This window comes from Rhinatrema bivittatum, chromosome 3, assembly GCF_901001135.1.
Source record: "Rhinatrema bivittatum chromosome 3, aRhiBiv1.1, whole genome shotgun sequence".
Taxonomy (NCBI): domain Eukaryota; kingdom Metazoa; phylum Chordata; class Amphibia; order Gymnophiona; family Rhinatrematidae; genus Rhinatrema; species Rhinatrema bivittatum.
Genome location: NC_042617.1, coordinates 25,473,722 through 25,488,152, shown reverse-complemented (window position 1 = coordinate 25,488,152; position 14,431 = coordinate 25,473,722). Strand labels below are relative to the sequence as shown.

Sequence of the window (14,431 nt, the reverse complement as noted above, 5' to 3'; positions counted from 1 at the left end):
TTCAGGAGTGCGAGTCCAAGTATGCACGCAATTGTTCCTGCTCAGAAAAAATGTATTTATCATTTTGGTAAATCAAAATACACCTACATGGGAACCTTAAAAAGAATTTGGCTCCCCGTGAAGTTACTTCGCCTTTCATCATCAGAAAACTTTTTCTTTTCTCCTGCATTTTCTTAGTTATATCCGGAAATATTCTTATTTGTTGTCAGTAGAAAAGCTGAGACTGGTTCCGGAAGAATATTCGTAGAATATTATCTCTATCTCACTGTTGTATAAAAGTCACCATCAATGTTGCTCTGGATTCTATTTTACATTTAAAAGATTTTTCTAGTATCTCAGTAAGATTATCTGAGGAAATATTATCCTGATTTTATGATCTCTTTTCTTCTCTTTTTTCAGGTAAATAAAATATTTTAGAACTCAGTGGCATAAGTGCTTCTGAGAATCCCAAAATATTAATAAGATAACTTTTAAGAAGGTCTTTGGGTGCCATCCATCTAGTTTTTGGAAAATTCAAAAGTCTTAAGTTGTTTCTTCTTAAATCATTTTCAATAAGATCCATCCTTCTCATCATCATACTCTCAGATTTTATCAAATTAAATTGTACCTCTTTCACACTGTTTATTTCAGTCTCAACATTCTTCACAGAGCTTTCCACCATTTGAATCTTACTGTCCAATCTATGTGTTTCTTCCAGATTTTGTTTTACAACATTTGTTAAATCATTTATGGCTCTATTCATATTCATTAATACCTTCCAAACCTCTTCTAAGGTAATTTTATCAGGAGTATCCAATATTGGATTCAAAATTACACAAATCTCAGTCTCTTTACCTCCCTTCTCCAAGAAGCCAGCCTCGTCTAATTCAAAATGCCGAGCCTCCTCTTGCTTACCCTTGGAGCCCGAACCTGTCGGGCTCACCGAAGCAGACGGTTGTTCTCTGTCTCTTCTCGGGGTATCGCATGTCCTAGGAGCAGTTTGTATCCGAGGTGTTAGAAGTAATTGTTGTTCTGTTCCCTCAGTTTCAGAGAGCCTGTATAGCAAGGCTGGTACTGTTGGTGCGCCGGGGCTGAGCGATGTTTCCTCGGCCACAGCGTCTGGCAACCGTTCTCCACCATCGATGCTCGCGGCCCATCCCTCCGGCCTCAGGAGTTTATTCCCGAAAACTTCTTCAATCCGTGGTTGACGAGTGGAAGTATTAGGAGTTGAGGTAACGTTTTCGCGCCTTTCTTTTAGTATGCGGCATTGCTTGTCATAAGAAAGAATATTCAAGGCAATAGAAGGACTTCAAAATTCACCGCAGAGCCAAGATGTTTTCGGTGCTCACGGTGTGGCAGCCATCTTGGTTCCCCACCCTTGATATTTGGACAATTTTTATGAGTTTTTAATTGTTGGATGTTATTCTGTTCATCAGCCGTTTTGTAACATTTATTAGTATAGTTTTACCATTTTTTCTGTATGGGGATCTATAGCAGTTTGGCTTGTTCTGTTTTCCTAATAGGAGGCGTATTAGTGTTTAGGGCCTGGTTAAATATTTGCAATGTTGCCTTTTCATAGATAGGGTTGTTACTGTTTTGAGTGTGTTCCATAATGCAGGTGTAACTTTGTGCAGGTTAGTTTGTGTACATTACTGCAGATCCTGGGACTATTAGGGTCATTTATCACAATGCGATAAGGCGTTTTTGCATGCGATAAGCCCTTAATGCATGCGATAGCACCATATCATATGGTACAATGCAAATCCAAAAAAGAGGAGGAGTTAGGGGCTGGGTTTACCATTTTGCAAAGCCCTATTGCACGGCTTTAACTACACCTCTTTCAGTAGTGTTAAGCCATGCGATAGCTTTAATACTTATGAGACTCCCAGAAAAGAGAGAGAGAGAGAAGAGAGATACTAGCCATAATGCCCTAACCCTAGACAGGTATTTATTTCTCTATGGGAGGCCCACCTAGTAACTCGAGGTGAGGTTAGGTATTAGTGTAGGGGCCACTTTGACATTCAAAGTGAGACGTACAAACAGAACAGAGCTCTCTTGTGAAGATTTGATGACCCTCGGAGTGAGGAAACTCACTCAGAGATTATATTTGTGCAACGTTCTCTCAACCTAGCTTGATGGACTCTCTACCTGGGCAACATCAAGCTAAGTTGAGAGAACGTTGCACAAATCTCATCTTTGGGTGAGTTTCCTCACTCCGAGGGTCATCAAATCTTCATAAGAGAGCACTGTTCTGTTCATACGTCTCACTCTCTCTCTCTCTCTCTCCATAAACATGGTCCCCCCCAGTGGTTGTATGTAGGAAATATCACATTCTGGCACTTATCTCAAAGTGCAAAAAAGTGATCACAATTTGCAATAACTTAGCTCTTCGCATAGGTATTAGCACAAATTGTAATAAACTGCCTATTACCATAAAACATGCCCCTTTTTCTATCATAGGCGATATTTAGTGCATTTTGATAAATACAGGCCTATGTTAGGTGCTATATTTCTCTTTCCATTTCTCCAGGTTTGCACTGCATGCAGAGTGGCTGTTTTGGTTTTCATTCCAGCTTGTCTCCATATTTATAATTGCTGGTCTTTCTGTACTTGGTGAAGGTCAGTTCTGGGTGTGTGACCAAGGTGAGGTATTTTACTAGCATGTAGGCATTTGTCTAATCTTATTTGTTGTGTTTTCTCAATAGGAGATGCATTAGTTGTAAATTACTGTGTTGTTTTTTTTATAAGGAGTGGTATTGTGCCCGCCAGTAAAGGGAGTTTGTTTTGCTTTTACTGAGAAGTCATCAGAACCAGAATTTTTTTTTGTATGGTGAGTTGTAATGCTCTAGTTCTGCTCTGCACCCATTATTGGGGGTCGAGGAGGTTCCTGAGGATGCAGAATGTATATTTACATTTAGCCCTGTAACGGTCACATGTTCGGTGTGTCACACATGTGAGAACCATCTGTCAGGTGTGTCCTGGCTGAAAGAAGGTTGAGAACCACTGCATTAGGAGACTGGGTTTCTAAAGTATATTGTTTGCTTAATGGATTTCTCCTGGACAAACTCTCCTATTTCGAACTTGGTAAACAGACCTAGGGGAACAACTGAGTGAGGATGATTGGGACTCCATTTTTTCTTGTGCTGTGCTAGAAAGTGCTCTATCTCTGCTCACATCCAAGAAAATTGTTATAAGGTACTATTCCGATGGCATCTAACTCCTTCTAGGCACCATTGTATTTACTCCTCTGTGAATGCCTTATGCTGGCGACTCTGTGGACAGGAGGGAACTTACATACATATTTGGTGGAGTTGTAATGTTATTGTGCCATTCTGACGTCAAATTGTTGGGTTGATATTTACTATTCTGGAAGTGGGGGATGTATATGATGTTCGATTTAGTCTGCTAGGGAAACCAGTAGACGGTCTTACCGATCTACAACAGCTGTTATGTCAGCAAATTTTTATTGCAGCTAGATGTGAAGTGACTTTGCTCTGGAAAAATGCTGATGCCCCCTCTCTTCAGAAGGTCTTATCTCATTTATGTAACAATTACAGTCTAGCTTATCTCACGGCTCTGCGTTACAAATGCATGCCACTCTTTAGGAAAATCTGGTATCCATCCGATAAATGGCGTCCGTCCCAGTCTGAAGGTATGCATGCCCTTTAGCTTATATTTACATGGGTTATGTTTTACTAAGCATTTCCACACACTGATTCTCTACACTTACTTTTATCTTTTAGTTTTTTGTTGGTAAATGCTCTCAAGGTGCCTCTTCTTTTTGGTTAAAGATTGGAGTGTAATCTTTCAGTATTTTGTATCTTGGTGCAGTAAGATTTCTGACTATGATAATAAACGCTGCGCTTGTGGTTAGGGGGTAGGGGGTGTTTATTGTGATCTTTGGGTGTTTACTTGTGTTGCTTTTTATACACATCCAATAAAAAATTTTAATAACGAAAAAAAAACCAAATTGAAGAAAATTCTCTCTCACTCAGCGCATAGTTAAGCTCTGGAATTCATTGCCAGAGGATGTGGCTATAGCCAGAGGATGTGGCAGTGTAACTGGGTTTAAAAAAAGGTTTGGATAAGTTACTAGAGGAAAAATCCATAAACTGCTATTAATTAATAAGCAACAGTAGCCTGACATTTATTTAATGTTTGCATACTTGCCAGTTACTTGTGACTTGGATTGGTCACTGTTGGAAACAGGATATTGTGCTTGATGGACCATTTGTCTGACCCAGTATGGCATATCTTATGTGCTTATGTTCTTATGAGATTCTCCCCATTGCATGGCATGTCAGCGTGTCTATTCTGGACATTCTGTCACAAGATCATAGCCTGCAACCAGGCAAGTCTGTGGGTACCCATATCCAGTACAGAGATTCTCAATACAGATTCTAAAACATTAAAGGTCAAACAGACCATTTTCTTCCTGCACTCTAGACCTTTGTTCACTACTGACTTCAGGTTATCACAATAATTTTGAGGGAGATACTATGACAATGCCTTGATGTCTTTCAGCATATTTTGGATGGAATGGTACATGAAGAGTTGATAGGAGGCTAAGCAAGCAATCAGCATAGCCTCTTGATAAACCTTCCTCCCAAGAGTGTCAAGAGTAAGAGATTACCTCCTTGGAGGTACCGAAGAGTGGGTCCTAGAACCTTTGGCCTTCCTGGAGGCCAATTTGACCACCATGAACTGGTGCATTAGCTTCTGCTTTTTGAATCTGGGAGTCTTCCACACGATGAATCATGTCCATTTTTTTATCAACAGAAGTCACAGAGAGTTGAGTCCCACAAAATTACACCTAGAGTCAACAAGCTACAACTTTATTTTGTGGAAGGGGTCCCAATATTGCAGGGGGGGTGTCACTACAATAGTGTTCCCCTCCCCCAAAAAGATATTGTGGCTCTATTGTGCATTGTTTTGTCTTGCTGCCAAACACCGTGGGACAAAACAACACAACTAACGGGCCCTTTAGGTGTAATGGTGGCCCCAACCTCAAGGGACTGCCATCGCCTTATAGGGCTGGCCACTGAAAAAAACCCTGGCAAACAAGATTGAATTAAGTGGGAGTCAGGATTGACCCCCGGCTCAACTTGAGGCCACCACCCCTAAGTAAAAAAATAGTGGTAAGAAGGTCTTCGTGGTGACAGCCACAGCCCCACCCCACTCCATTTTCAATAAAATACATTCCCCCCCCATCTGCTTTTCCAATGACAATAGGACATTCCAACCCCAACCCCAATGCATTAAACTCAGGGGTATAGTGCCCTCCCCTCCAATCCCCAAATGTATGATGGGGCCAGGAGCACCCATAGCCCTTGGCCCAGTTGTTGCCATTTTTCAAAATGGCACCGAAAAATGGCACAGAACTGAGCTTGCCTTATCATACGATAGGGGGGAGACCTTGGTCATGTGTCATTGGAAAAGGGTGGTGGGGGAATGTATTTTATTGAACATAGGGTGGGGCTATTGCTGTGAGAACTATTTACCACTTTTATTTAGGGGTATCTGTGCTGCTTTAAGTAGTGGCCCCTGTTTGAGCTGGGGGTCAGTCTTGACCCACTCTCAATTCGATCTTTTTCGCTGCCGTTATTTTTGTATGCATTGCCCTTTAAATGTAACTTGGGATCCTCAGGACCACATTATGGACCTGGGGCTCCCACGTAACATTTACCAATTCCCCAGGAGGTGGTGGTATTTTATCATAGCTGACCACTTTCATGGTTGGCTGAGATAAAATATTTACATGAAGTTGCCTAGTAATTTATTTATTTTATTTATTTAAAATTTTTTTGATATACCGATGCTCAAGACTAGTGTCTTATCGTACCGGTTTACATTGAAACAAGGGGTAACCAATTAACTAGGAAGATAAAGTTACAATGAACAAGGGGTCTACAGAGTGGGAGAGTTGAGATCAAAAGCATACGATTAACATATCAAAGAAAAGCATAACAAAGTTTAAACATAACAGAGTTTAACATAGGGATAGGATGTGGTAAGCTTTGACAATAGCTTAATCTTTAGGTCTATAAAACTGCAGGCAGGAAGATGGGAGAAGGAGGGGGCGGATCTGTGAAAATGAAGTGCAGGGCTGTGCTGTTAGAAGGGTGTCCATCAAGGGAAGGCTTGAGTGAACAGCCACGTTTTTAGTTTCTAGTTTTTAGTAATGACCTGCTTTGCGTGCATTTGCATTATTTGTGCATGCAAACCACATGCAAAGCAGGCCATGTTAATAGGGGAGGGAACCTGGGCAGAGCCTTGCAAAAATCACATATATATTGTGCACTATTGCACGATATATGCTGTTTAACACACATTAGAGCACTACCACAGCTTGAGCTCTTCATCTTCCTGCAACTCAAACAGAATGGAATCAGTCTTTCTCTTCACAAAGTCGGCGAATGAGAGGTCCTCTGGAGGAGACTTTCTCTTTTCCTGTGGTGGAGAGGGGTTAGAGGGGAGACTTGTTGATTCAAGCTGATCAGAAAAAAGTCCTCTGATCCATAGCCATATCCCCAGGAATACTCAGATCCAGATGGATCTCAGAGAGGACAGCGCTTGCCTGTTCGGGCCAAGAACCTGATGAACTCCTATGCACCAGGAAAGCTTTCCCTCTCCCTGATGCATTGGAAATTAGCTTTGGTATGGTAATACCAATGCCATTTTCCCTCCGGGAACCAACATCAGAGCCCTATTGCCGGGTGCCTCAATTCTCCCCAGAACGAACTGGATGTTAGTCTGCAGACACCGATGCACTTGATGCCGGTGCACAGATGCTCTGCATCTTACAATCCAGGGCCTCCTGGATCTTCCTTCCCAGTTCCACCTTCAAAAGTGCTAATCCCAGGACAGGCTGGGAGGCAGGAGGAATGGCCACATCTTCCTAGACACCAGAAATGAATCAATGGCTGACAACTGGACCCTTGGAGATTGAAGTGTTTCCCAAGGCTATGGCAAGGATGATCTCTCCTCCCCAAATGAATGCTTCGGGGATTCATGGCTACTGCCAGAAACTCCCCAACTCCTTGCATTGACTGAAACTAATGTCGATGCTTCTTAGTCTTCGCCTGATGTACATTATCGTAACTCCGCAATGCCAATACCAAAGATGCAGATTCCTGCACTTTCTTTAAATGGGAGATGGTAAACAAAGGTCTGTCTCCACAGTCCTTCCTGGTGCTCAGTGTTGAGGGGAGTTGATGCCTCCCCAGTGTCAATACACTGCCAACAGTTGATGCAGCTCTTGGGTCCCTTAATGTTGATATCTCTGATGCATATTGGCCAGGCTTAAGTCCCTCAAAGCGCTTTACCTTGAACTCCAACCAGGAATGATGTCCTCTAGAGGTCACCATCTCACAAAGGATGAAGCATGAGATGTCATGGTTTGCACACATTGTGAGGATCCACGAGAGACAGGATGCATTCATATAGAGGGCATTTGTTGAAGCCACTGGCCTTCTTCTCATTCTGAGGCATCAGGCAAAAAATAAGCAAGATGAAATCAAATGATTTGATAGCAGAACTAAACAGATGCTGTTCCAGAGCACTGGAACTGGTACACCATGCAGCCAATTAAAAATTAAAGGAACGTATAATTAGTAGATAAACCTACTTAAGAGATCAAAATAGAAGGTAACCAAAATGGTGTGGGGTCTGTTTCAGAAGACCTATGAAGAGAGGCTAAAGGATATATGTATATCTTGGAAGAGAGGAGGAGCAGGGGAGATACGATACAGATCTTCAGATACCTGAAAGATATTAATAATGTACAAACAAACATTTTCTATTGGAAAGGAAACTGTACGATTAGGGGGTCATGATATGAAACTCCAGGGGAGACAACTCAGAACCAGTATCAGGAAATATTTATTCAAGGAGAGGATGGTGGATACCTGAAATACCTTCCTGAAAGAGATGGTGAGGACAAGAACAATGGGTGAATTTAAAAGAGCATGGATTAAATATTGCAGATCCCTAAAGGCTTAAGGTTGGTCATGATGAAAATGGGTAGCCTAAGTTAACTTTAGGTGTAATATTTCTGCACAGCACATTAGCTACTACTCTTAACAGAATGTATGGGGTTAACCTGCATGGAGCAGTAGTTACTACCCTTAATGGATCATATGGGGAGAACCTGCACAGCATGCCAGTTGCTACGCTTAACATAATACATGGAATTAACCTGCATGATGAGGCTGTTACTAACATAAACCACTTGCTGAGCAGACTGGACAGACCATTAGGTCTTTATCTGCTGTCACTGCTATGTTACGATGAGGCCCTGTAAATAAAAGTCTTCCAGTGCAGCAGCTGAGACAGAGATGAATCTCAATCTGCAGGCTCTGTGGAACAGATGAAACTGAAAGACCATGTAGTGATGTGGGCAGAGCAGCACATGCACAGTTGGGCATACTCAAAGCTTTTAGAAACTTTGAAGTCAAACTTCTCATGCTTGGATTCATCTGATGAAGTCATCCACGTGAGGATTGCCATCCTGCTTGTCCTCTGAAAAACTTACATTCATACAGAACATACACATGTACGTCTACCAGCATATCGGGTAGACAATTTTATAACAAGCCATTTCTGTGGTTAAAGCACCATATTACTGCAGAAATGCCTCTGAAAATTATTCTCATTATGTTCCTGGCCTGGTAGCAAGATACAATGTCACACTGGAGTAAATGTTGCACTTAACACAATAAGTGTACATTGGACATGAAAATAAATTCTTATTGGTGAAGGTTCATAAGATGCTAGTTTGTTTATTCTCAATTCGGCGACTCCACTTAGTTAAACACAGTGTTAAAAAGCAAATCCCCCAACACGGACTCCGTGTTTCGCCAGTCCGGCTGCATCGGGAAGGATGGCAATTTTTAACAACAAACAATCTGTAAGAGAGGAACAGTGTATAATGACCAAAATACAAAAACTGGGATTGAGGCAACAGATGAAATAAAGGCAAAGATATTAACTTTCTTGCACGCTAAACATACCTGTGTTATAGACTGTAACATACTTAAATGGGAGCGCACTGAGTTGGCTTTACCAAAAGGGTTTTAAACTCTGACAACCAATTTGGCGCAAAACCATGCACCAATAGGAGGAGTGGAAGCACTGACCAATCACCACACGTTCAAGCTCAATGACGTAAACATACTGTCAGATAAAATAACTCCACTCGAGTTCCGCATTCTCCCTCCCCGCGATGGGGGGAGATTTCTCTGAAATTCTCATTAGAAAAGTGCAGAAATGGATTCATATTTTGGACAGCATCTCTCCTAAGGGTTTGAATGCAGAACTCGAGTGGAGTTATTTTATCTGACAGTATGTTTACGTCATTGAGCTTGAACGTGTGGTGATTGGTCAGTGCTTCCACTCCTCCTATTGGTGCGTGGTTTTGCAAAAAATTGGTTGTCAGAGTTTAAAACGCTTTTGGTAAAGCCAACTCAGTGCGCTCCTGTTTAAGTATGTTACAGTCTATAACACAGGTATGTTTAGCGTGCAAGAAAGTTAATATCTTTGCTTTTATTTCATCTGTTGCCTCAATCCCAGTTTTTGTATTTTGGTCATTATACACTGTTCCTCTCTTACAGATTGTTTGTTGTTAAAAATTGCCATCCCTCCCGATGCAGCCAGACTGGCGAAACACAGAGTCCGTGTTGGGGGATTTGCTTTATAACACTGTAACTAAGTGGAGTCGCCGAATTGAGAATACACAAACTAGCATATTATGACCCTTGACCAATAAGAATTTATTTGCACTTGTCGTGTGTACACTGGTAGCAAGATACAACATAATATGCTGCTTTAATGGCTGTTTCTCCATCTCCCTCATCCTTCTTCACTCTCTTCCAGGACTCCATCTTCACTGTCTCATCCCTTTCATAGCATAAAGTAACATAGTAAAATACTGGCATACAATGGCCAATTGACCCCAGAGCCGGATTTAAGATTATGGCACCTATATGGGTAAGGGTTATGGCCTCTGAAAATCAGGAAGCAGCACGGGGAGTTCTAGGTTTTGGGCACCTTCACAATTTGGCACCCTAGGCACTTGCCTATATTGTCTATGCCTAAATCTGGCTCTGGTTGGCCCACCCAGTCTGCCTGGTTGTCACTACCTACACTGATATTATGAATTTCTCCCAACTATAAGCAGGAGATCATGCCTTATCCAAGTCAGTTTATTTTTGTTCTTTCCTTTTGAAGTTTTAAAGGGGGAGATGAGGTGTGTTAATCCTGCCACATAAAGAGAAGCTGTTCCTTTAGGAGGAGGACAAGGAAGAGTTGCAGCAGACTGGTAGCACAAGGACACAGTGAGACCTCCCTCCCAGTCCCTGTAGTTGCTCCTCCCACTCACCATCCTGCCCTTCATTGATGAACTAGGACGTGCATGGGAGAGGGAAAGAGCAGCTGTGGTGGCTAAGAATGAGCACTCTCTTTCTTAACAGAGTGCTCTGTTAATCATTTTTTTAGTAATGTGACATCTTGGTTTTGAGGTTGAAGAGCAGTAAAGTTAAAAGCAAAAATATGTATAAATGTAAAGTTGCATTTAAAATATATTATTTTTTAACTTAAAAAAAGATTGATCAATTTTATTTATAAACAATAAATAAATTACATTCAATTGTTTAAAAAAATACATGATCCTGCAAGTCAGGTTTAACAAATGAAAAACAAATATCCAAGTATAGGACAATGTCACTTCCTGCTCTATGAAAATATCTCATTAAATGTCCAATAAATTGTTGCCTCTTCCAGAGTAAAAGAAACCAAAATACATTCTGTAAAACATTTATTAGATTCATACCCTGACTAGACCCCAGTTATAGAAAGGTACTTAAACAAAGAAGGCAAAGAATACAGCTTTGTGTGATTCCACACTTTATTTGTGTTTCCAAAATCAGATGTTTTGTGCCACACAGGGTTACTGCAGTGATAGATTATAAATGGCATGAAGGTATAAAACATACTTGATGAATATCAGATCAGTCACCATAATATCTTTGCACAATTTACATAATCTGTCTGTATGAGCAAAATGATAATACTGTGATGTGTATAATTTTTGACTTATTAAACATAACAGGGAGACAACTATGATTTCTTCTTAAAAACAACCAGCATGAATCAACATGGTACCTTGTGGTATTATACATGCTAAAGACTTAAAACTGGAACACTTGTTGCATAGAAATGTTGAATATTGCAACCAGGGGCTTCCGTTAAATTATTTTTAGAAGTCAAAATAATTCTGTATCCAAATTTGGAGGTAAGCCCCAAACATTTAGCAGTATACTAATGAAGCACCAATTTTATTTTTTAAAGATTACATTTTGGAAGTGAATTTACTTCTACAATTTTTCGGAAGGTAAAAAACCCCTCTAAACTGAGGTTAACAGAAGCCCCAAGACAATGACCATGTGAATCTTAAAAAGAAATGAAACAAATGTATTTTCCAATGTCTATCGGTTTGTAGTTTAACAAGTTTATCTTCAAAATGTACACTCTTTAATTCGGTCAATAAAATATTAAACAGATTAGACTTGCTATGCAAGTGTAATTCAGGAAAAATACTTCTAGCAATATATCTAAATAACACTTTTATTTAAAGCTGCAGTTTCAGTTCAAAAATAGGAGGTTAATCCTTGTAGTAAATGTATTCTCAAAGGTCAAATGCCCTTCAGATCCAACCAATGCTACAAGTTAACCAAAGTGCAAATACACAACTCTTTTTATATTACAAGTCAAATGTTTTCTATTTCTGTTACATTTTAAAATCAGAATGCCTATGGTGAAACAGAGGCAGTCTCTGACACATGGATGGTTAAATACATGTACAAATATAAATCTTTTAAAAGTTCTTTGAAAAGCCAAATCGCAGCCCATTTTGTGACAGGTCAGTTTCTCTGATGTATGCTATATCAGATATGTATTCAAAACCTTTACATAACACATGTAATTGTGTCTAAATCAGGCACGCTATCACTTACTGTTTTCGATGGCTCCGCCCGACAAATGCCTGGTATTTGTTGGAATGGGCACTTTCCCCCAGCATGCATGCTATCAAACTGTATAAAACAATGTTGTGAACAGAGCCAAAATAAAAGTGTTTACTTTTTGGCTCTATGACGTACAAATTCATTTCCACAAGGTTAAATACTCTAACAGTTAACCTGAACATATGCAAATTAAATTATTATACATCAAAACACTTTAGTTTTTTATTGAAAATTGTAATTTGCCCTCCCAGTTTGTGCTCTTGTTTATCTAATTTTAATGCTCATTAGGAAATGTGTAAAAACAGCATCTTTCTATTCGCCACATTTTCAGACTATTCCAAATGTTTTCAAAGTTTGTTTGAAATTAGGTTGAGAATGTTTAGGACATCTCCAAGGTGCATGGCTCTAACCTTGAAAGCTCCATTCCTTTAGGCTCGTGTTTTCCAGAACTCAATTGCAAAGATGTTCATTAGATACATTACATAACCACTTGCCAACAAACTGTGCCATTCTTCTACATATATGTCTGACTTTTTTGAAAACAGGGCCCCATCCAGTCTACCTAATGATCTTGTGCTTTGTGCTAATGTGAAGGAGCAAAAAATAATTATTTAATTACTGTGTTCTAGAACTGGAAAATTAGTGAGAGGTGTTCGAGTTACACTGACCCGAGGAATACAAGCTGAATGTAATACTCTGACAGACAGACTTCTGTGTGTGATTATATAATATGCATACTGCCTACAGAGCATATCCTGCAGTTCAATAAGCACACAGATACATTCCCACTATCTGAGTGCTGTTGGTGGTTAGAATTATAGAAGGCACACTGTAACATGAAGCAGAGAGGTTTCTCTTTAGCTTTTTTTCTCAATTGACAAAACTGTGCTAAGCACAGACTGCGGCTATAATAGGTAGAAATAATAATGTCATAAGAAGGCGAGAAATAAAGTTTTCAACAAAGATGAAAGTGCGTAAGGTCTCAAAAGTGCTTATTAAGTGCTGATGTTTTTCATGAATGTATGGGGAAAAAGTCAGAAAGTGCTTTTATCAGAAACCCTAAAACAAACCCTATATAATATTTAATTGTGCATTTACAGGTCATCTTTTTATTTGATTTCCTCTGCATTGTTTACTTTATACCCATAGATTTTTCCTATTCAGTCCTGAAAAATCTTTGGAAAATAGAAGCCTGTATCTATTTAGTAGCACATTGCTTCTTGTTATCTACCCCTGACCTCTTTATCTCCTTGTTCTGTAAGTTCATTTTATTTTTTCCTCAGGTTTAAAGAAGGGAGATGAAACCTACTGTATGTAACAAATGATCTGAAAATCCATTAGCAATTTCCTTTGTCCTTCGTTGGTCTTGCTTATTGCTATTGGAAAGGCTAGGGATGAGTAATGTGTGTTATAAAGAGTAGGGGAACACACAGCTTGCTATTAAAGGAATAAAGTCAAATCTAAATCATAAAATAGTCCAAAAAATGTGCTATTCTTGAAACTATCTAGTGGTAAACCTTTCATCAGCAACTCTTGAACCTATAATGCTGAACACTACAGTAAGTTGTCTTTTTCCACAAGCAAGCTGCAGTGTGACTGCTTGCATTTACATACATTAGAACATGTGTGTCTCTTATTACATAGATATTTTTATGTATTTCATATACATTGCAAACTGTGTTTAACACCTAAACAAAAATAAATAAGATAAACACATTTTCATGCTAACAGGCTTTTGTTTGACATTTCTTATCTACTTTTAACAGTTCTCACTGCATGCAAGTTCTGTGTTCAGCAGACATCATCCACAAGTTTTGCTCCATTAATTCCACGGTAAGTTACCCTGCTCGGCCTAACTAAGACACCATGGTTTGGCTTACAATTAAAATAACGTTTGTCCCCTACGGATCCATCATTCTTCCCCTTAGCACACCGGAGTTCCAGCCCCAGCCACATTCCTGGTGCAAACTCAGTAGGGCCAATGTACCTGATAATGCCCATTTCATTGGAACTGGTCAGGAGAACCTGAGAGCCTTCATGCAGTTTCACGCTCCCTTCCACGCTGTTTGTAGTACTACTGCTCCAACTGCGACGCAGGACAGGGTTCTTAGATCTCATTGTAAAAAAGAAAGGAAAAACTATGTTACATTTAGAGCAATGTATTACCGTATTTACTGATAAAATACGCAGCCCCCGTGTGTTGCCCTCTAAATCAGCAGAATTACCAAAATAAGCTGAACTCCATCAAACGTTAAAACAATATCATTCAAAACGGTTGCTCTCTAACTGTTGTTCTGCAAACACAGCACTTAAGTAGAGTCACATTGATGAATCCAGTGTGGCAGCATGAAGTTCACAATAAGCTTCTACAACTGGAATGTAAACTGCATCATACATATATGCTCCCAAGCATGAGTATCTTGAAAGCTCTT

The 14,431-nt window shown here is 39.9% G+C and overlaps 1 protein-coding gene across 13 annotated transcripts in view; it reads right to left on the bottom strand.

Annotated features, from left to right (window-relative positions):
- Positions 1-14,431, bottom strand: part of CLIP4 (CAP-Gly domain containing linker protein family member 4) — a 347,916-nt gene that overhangs the window by 9,616 nt on the left and 323,869 nt on the right. For 11 of the 13 annotated variants that reach the window (XM_029593006.1, XM_029593004.1, XM_029592996.1 and 8 more), the window contains one exon: positions 10,865-14,112. In XM_029593006.1, the coding sequence (XP_029448866.1) occupies positions 13,791-14,112 (322 nt within the window). In that variant the 3' untranslated portion in view covers positions 10,865-13,790. Of the gene's footprint in view, positions 1-10,864; positions 14,113-14,431 lie in introns of those variants that run through there. The other 2 variants (XM_029593003.1, XM_029593005.1) reach the window with 2 other exon arrangements.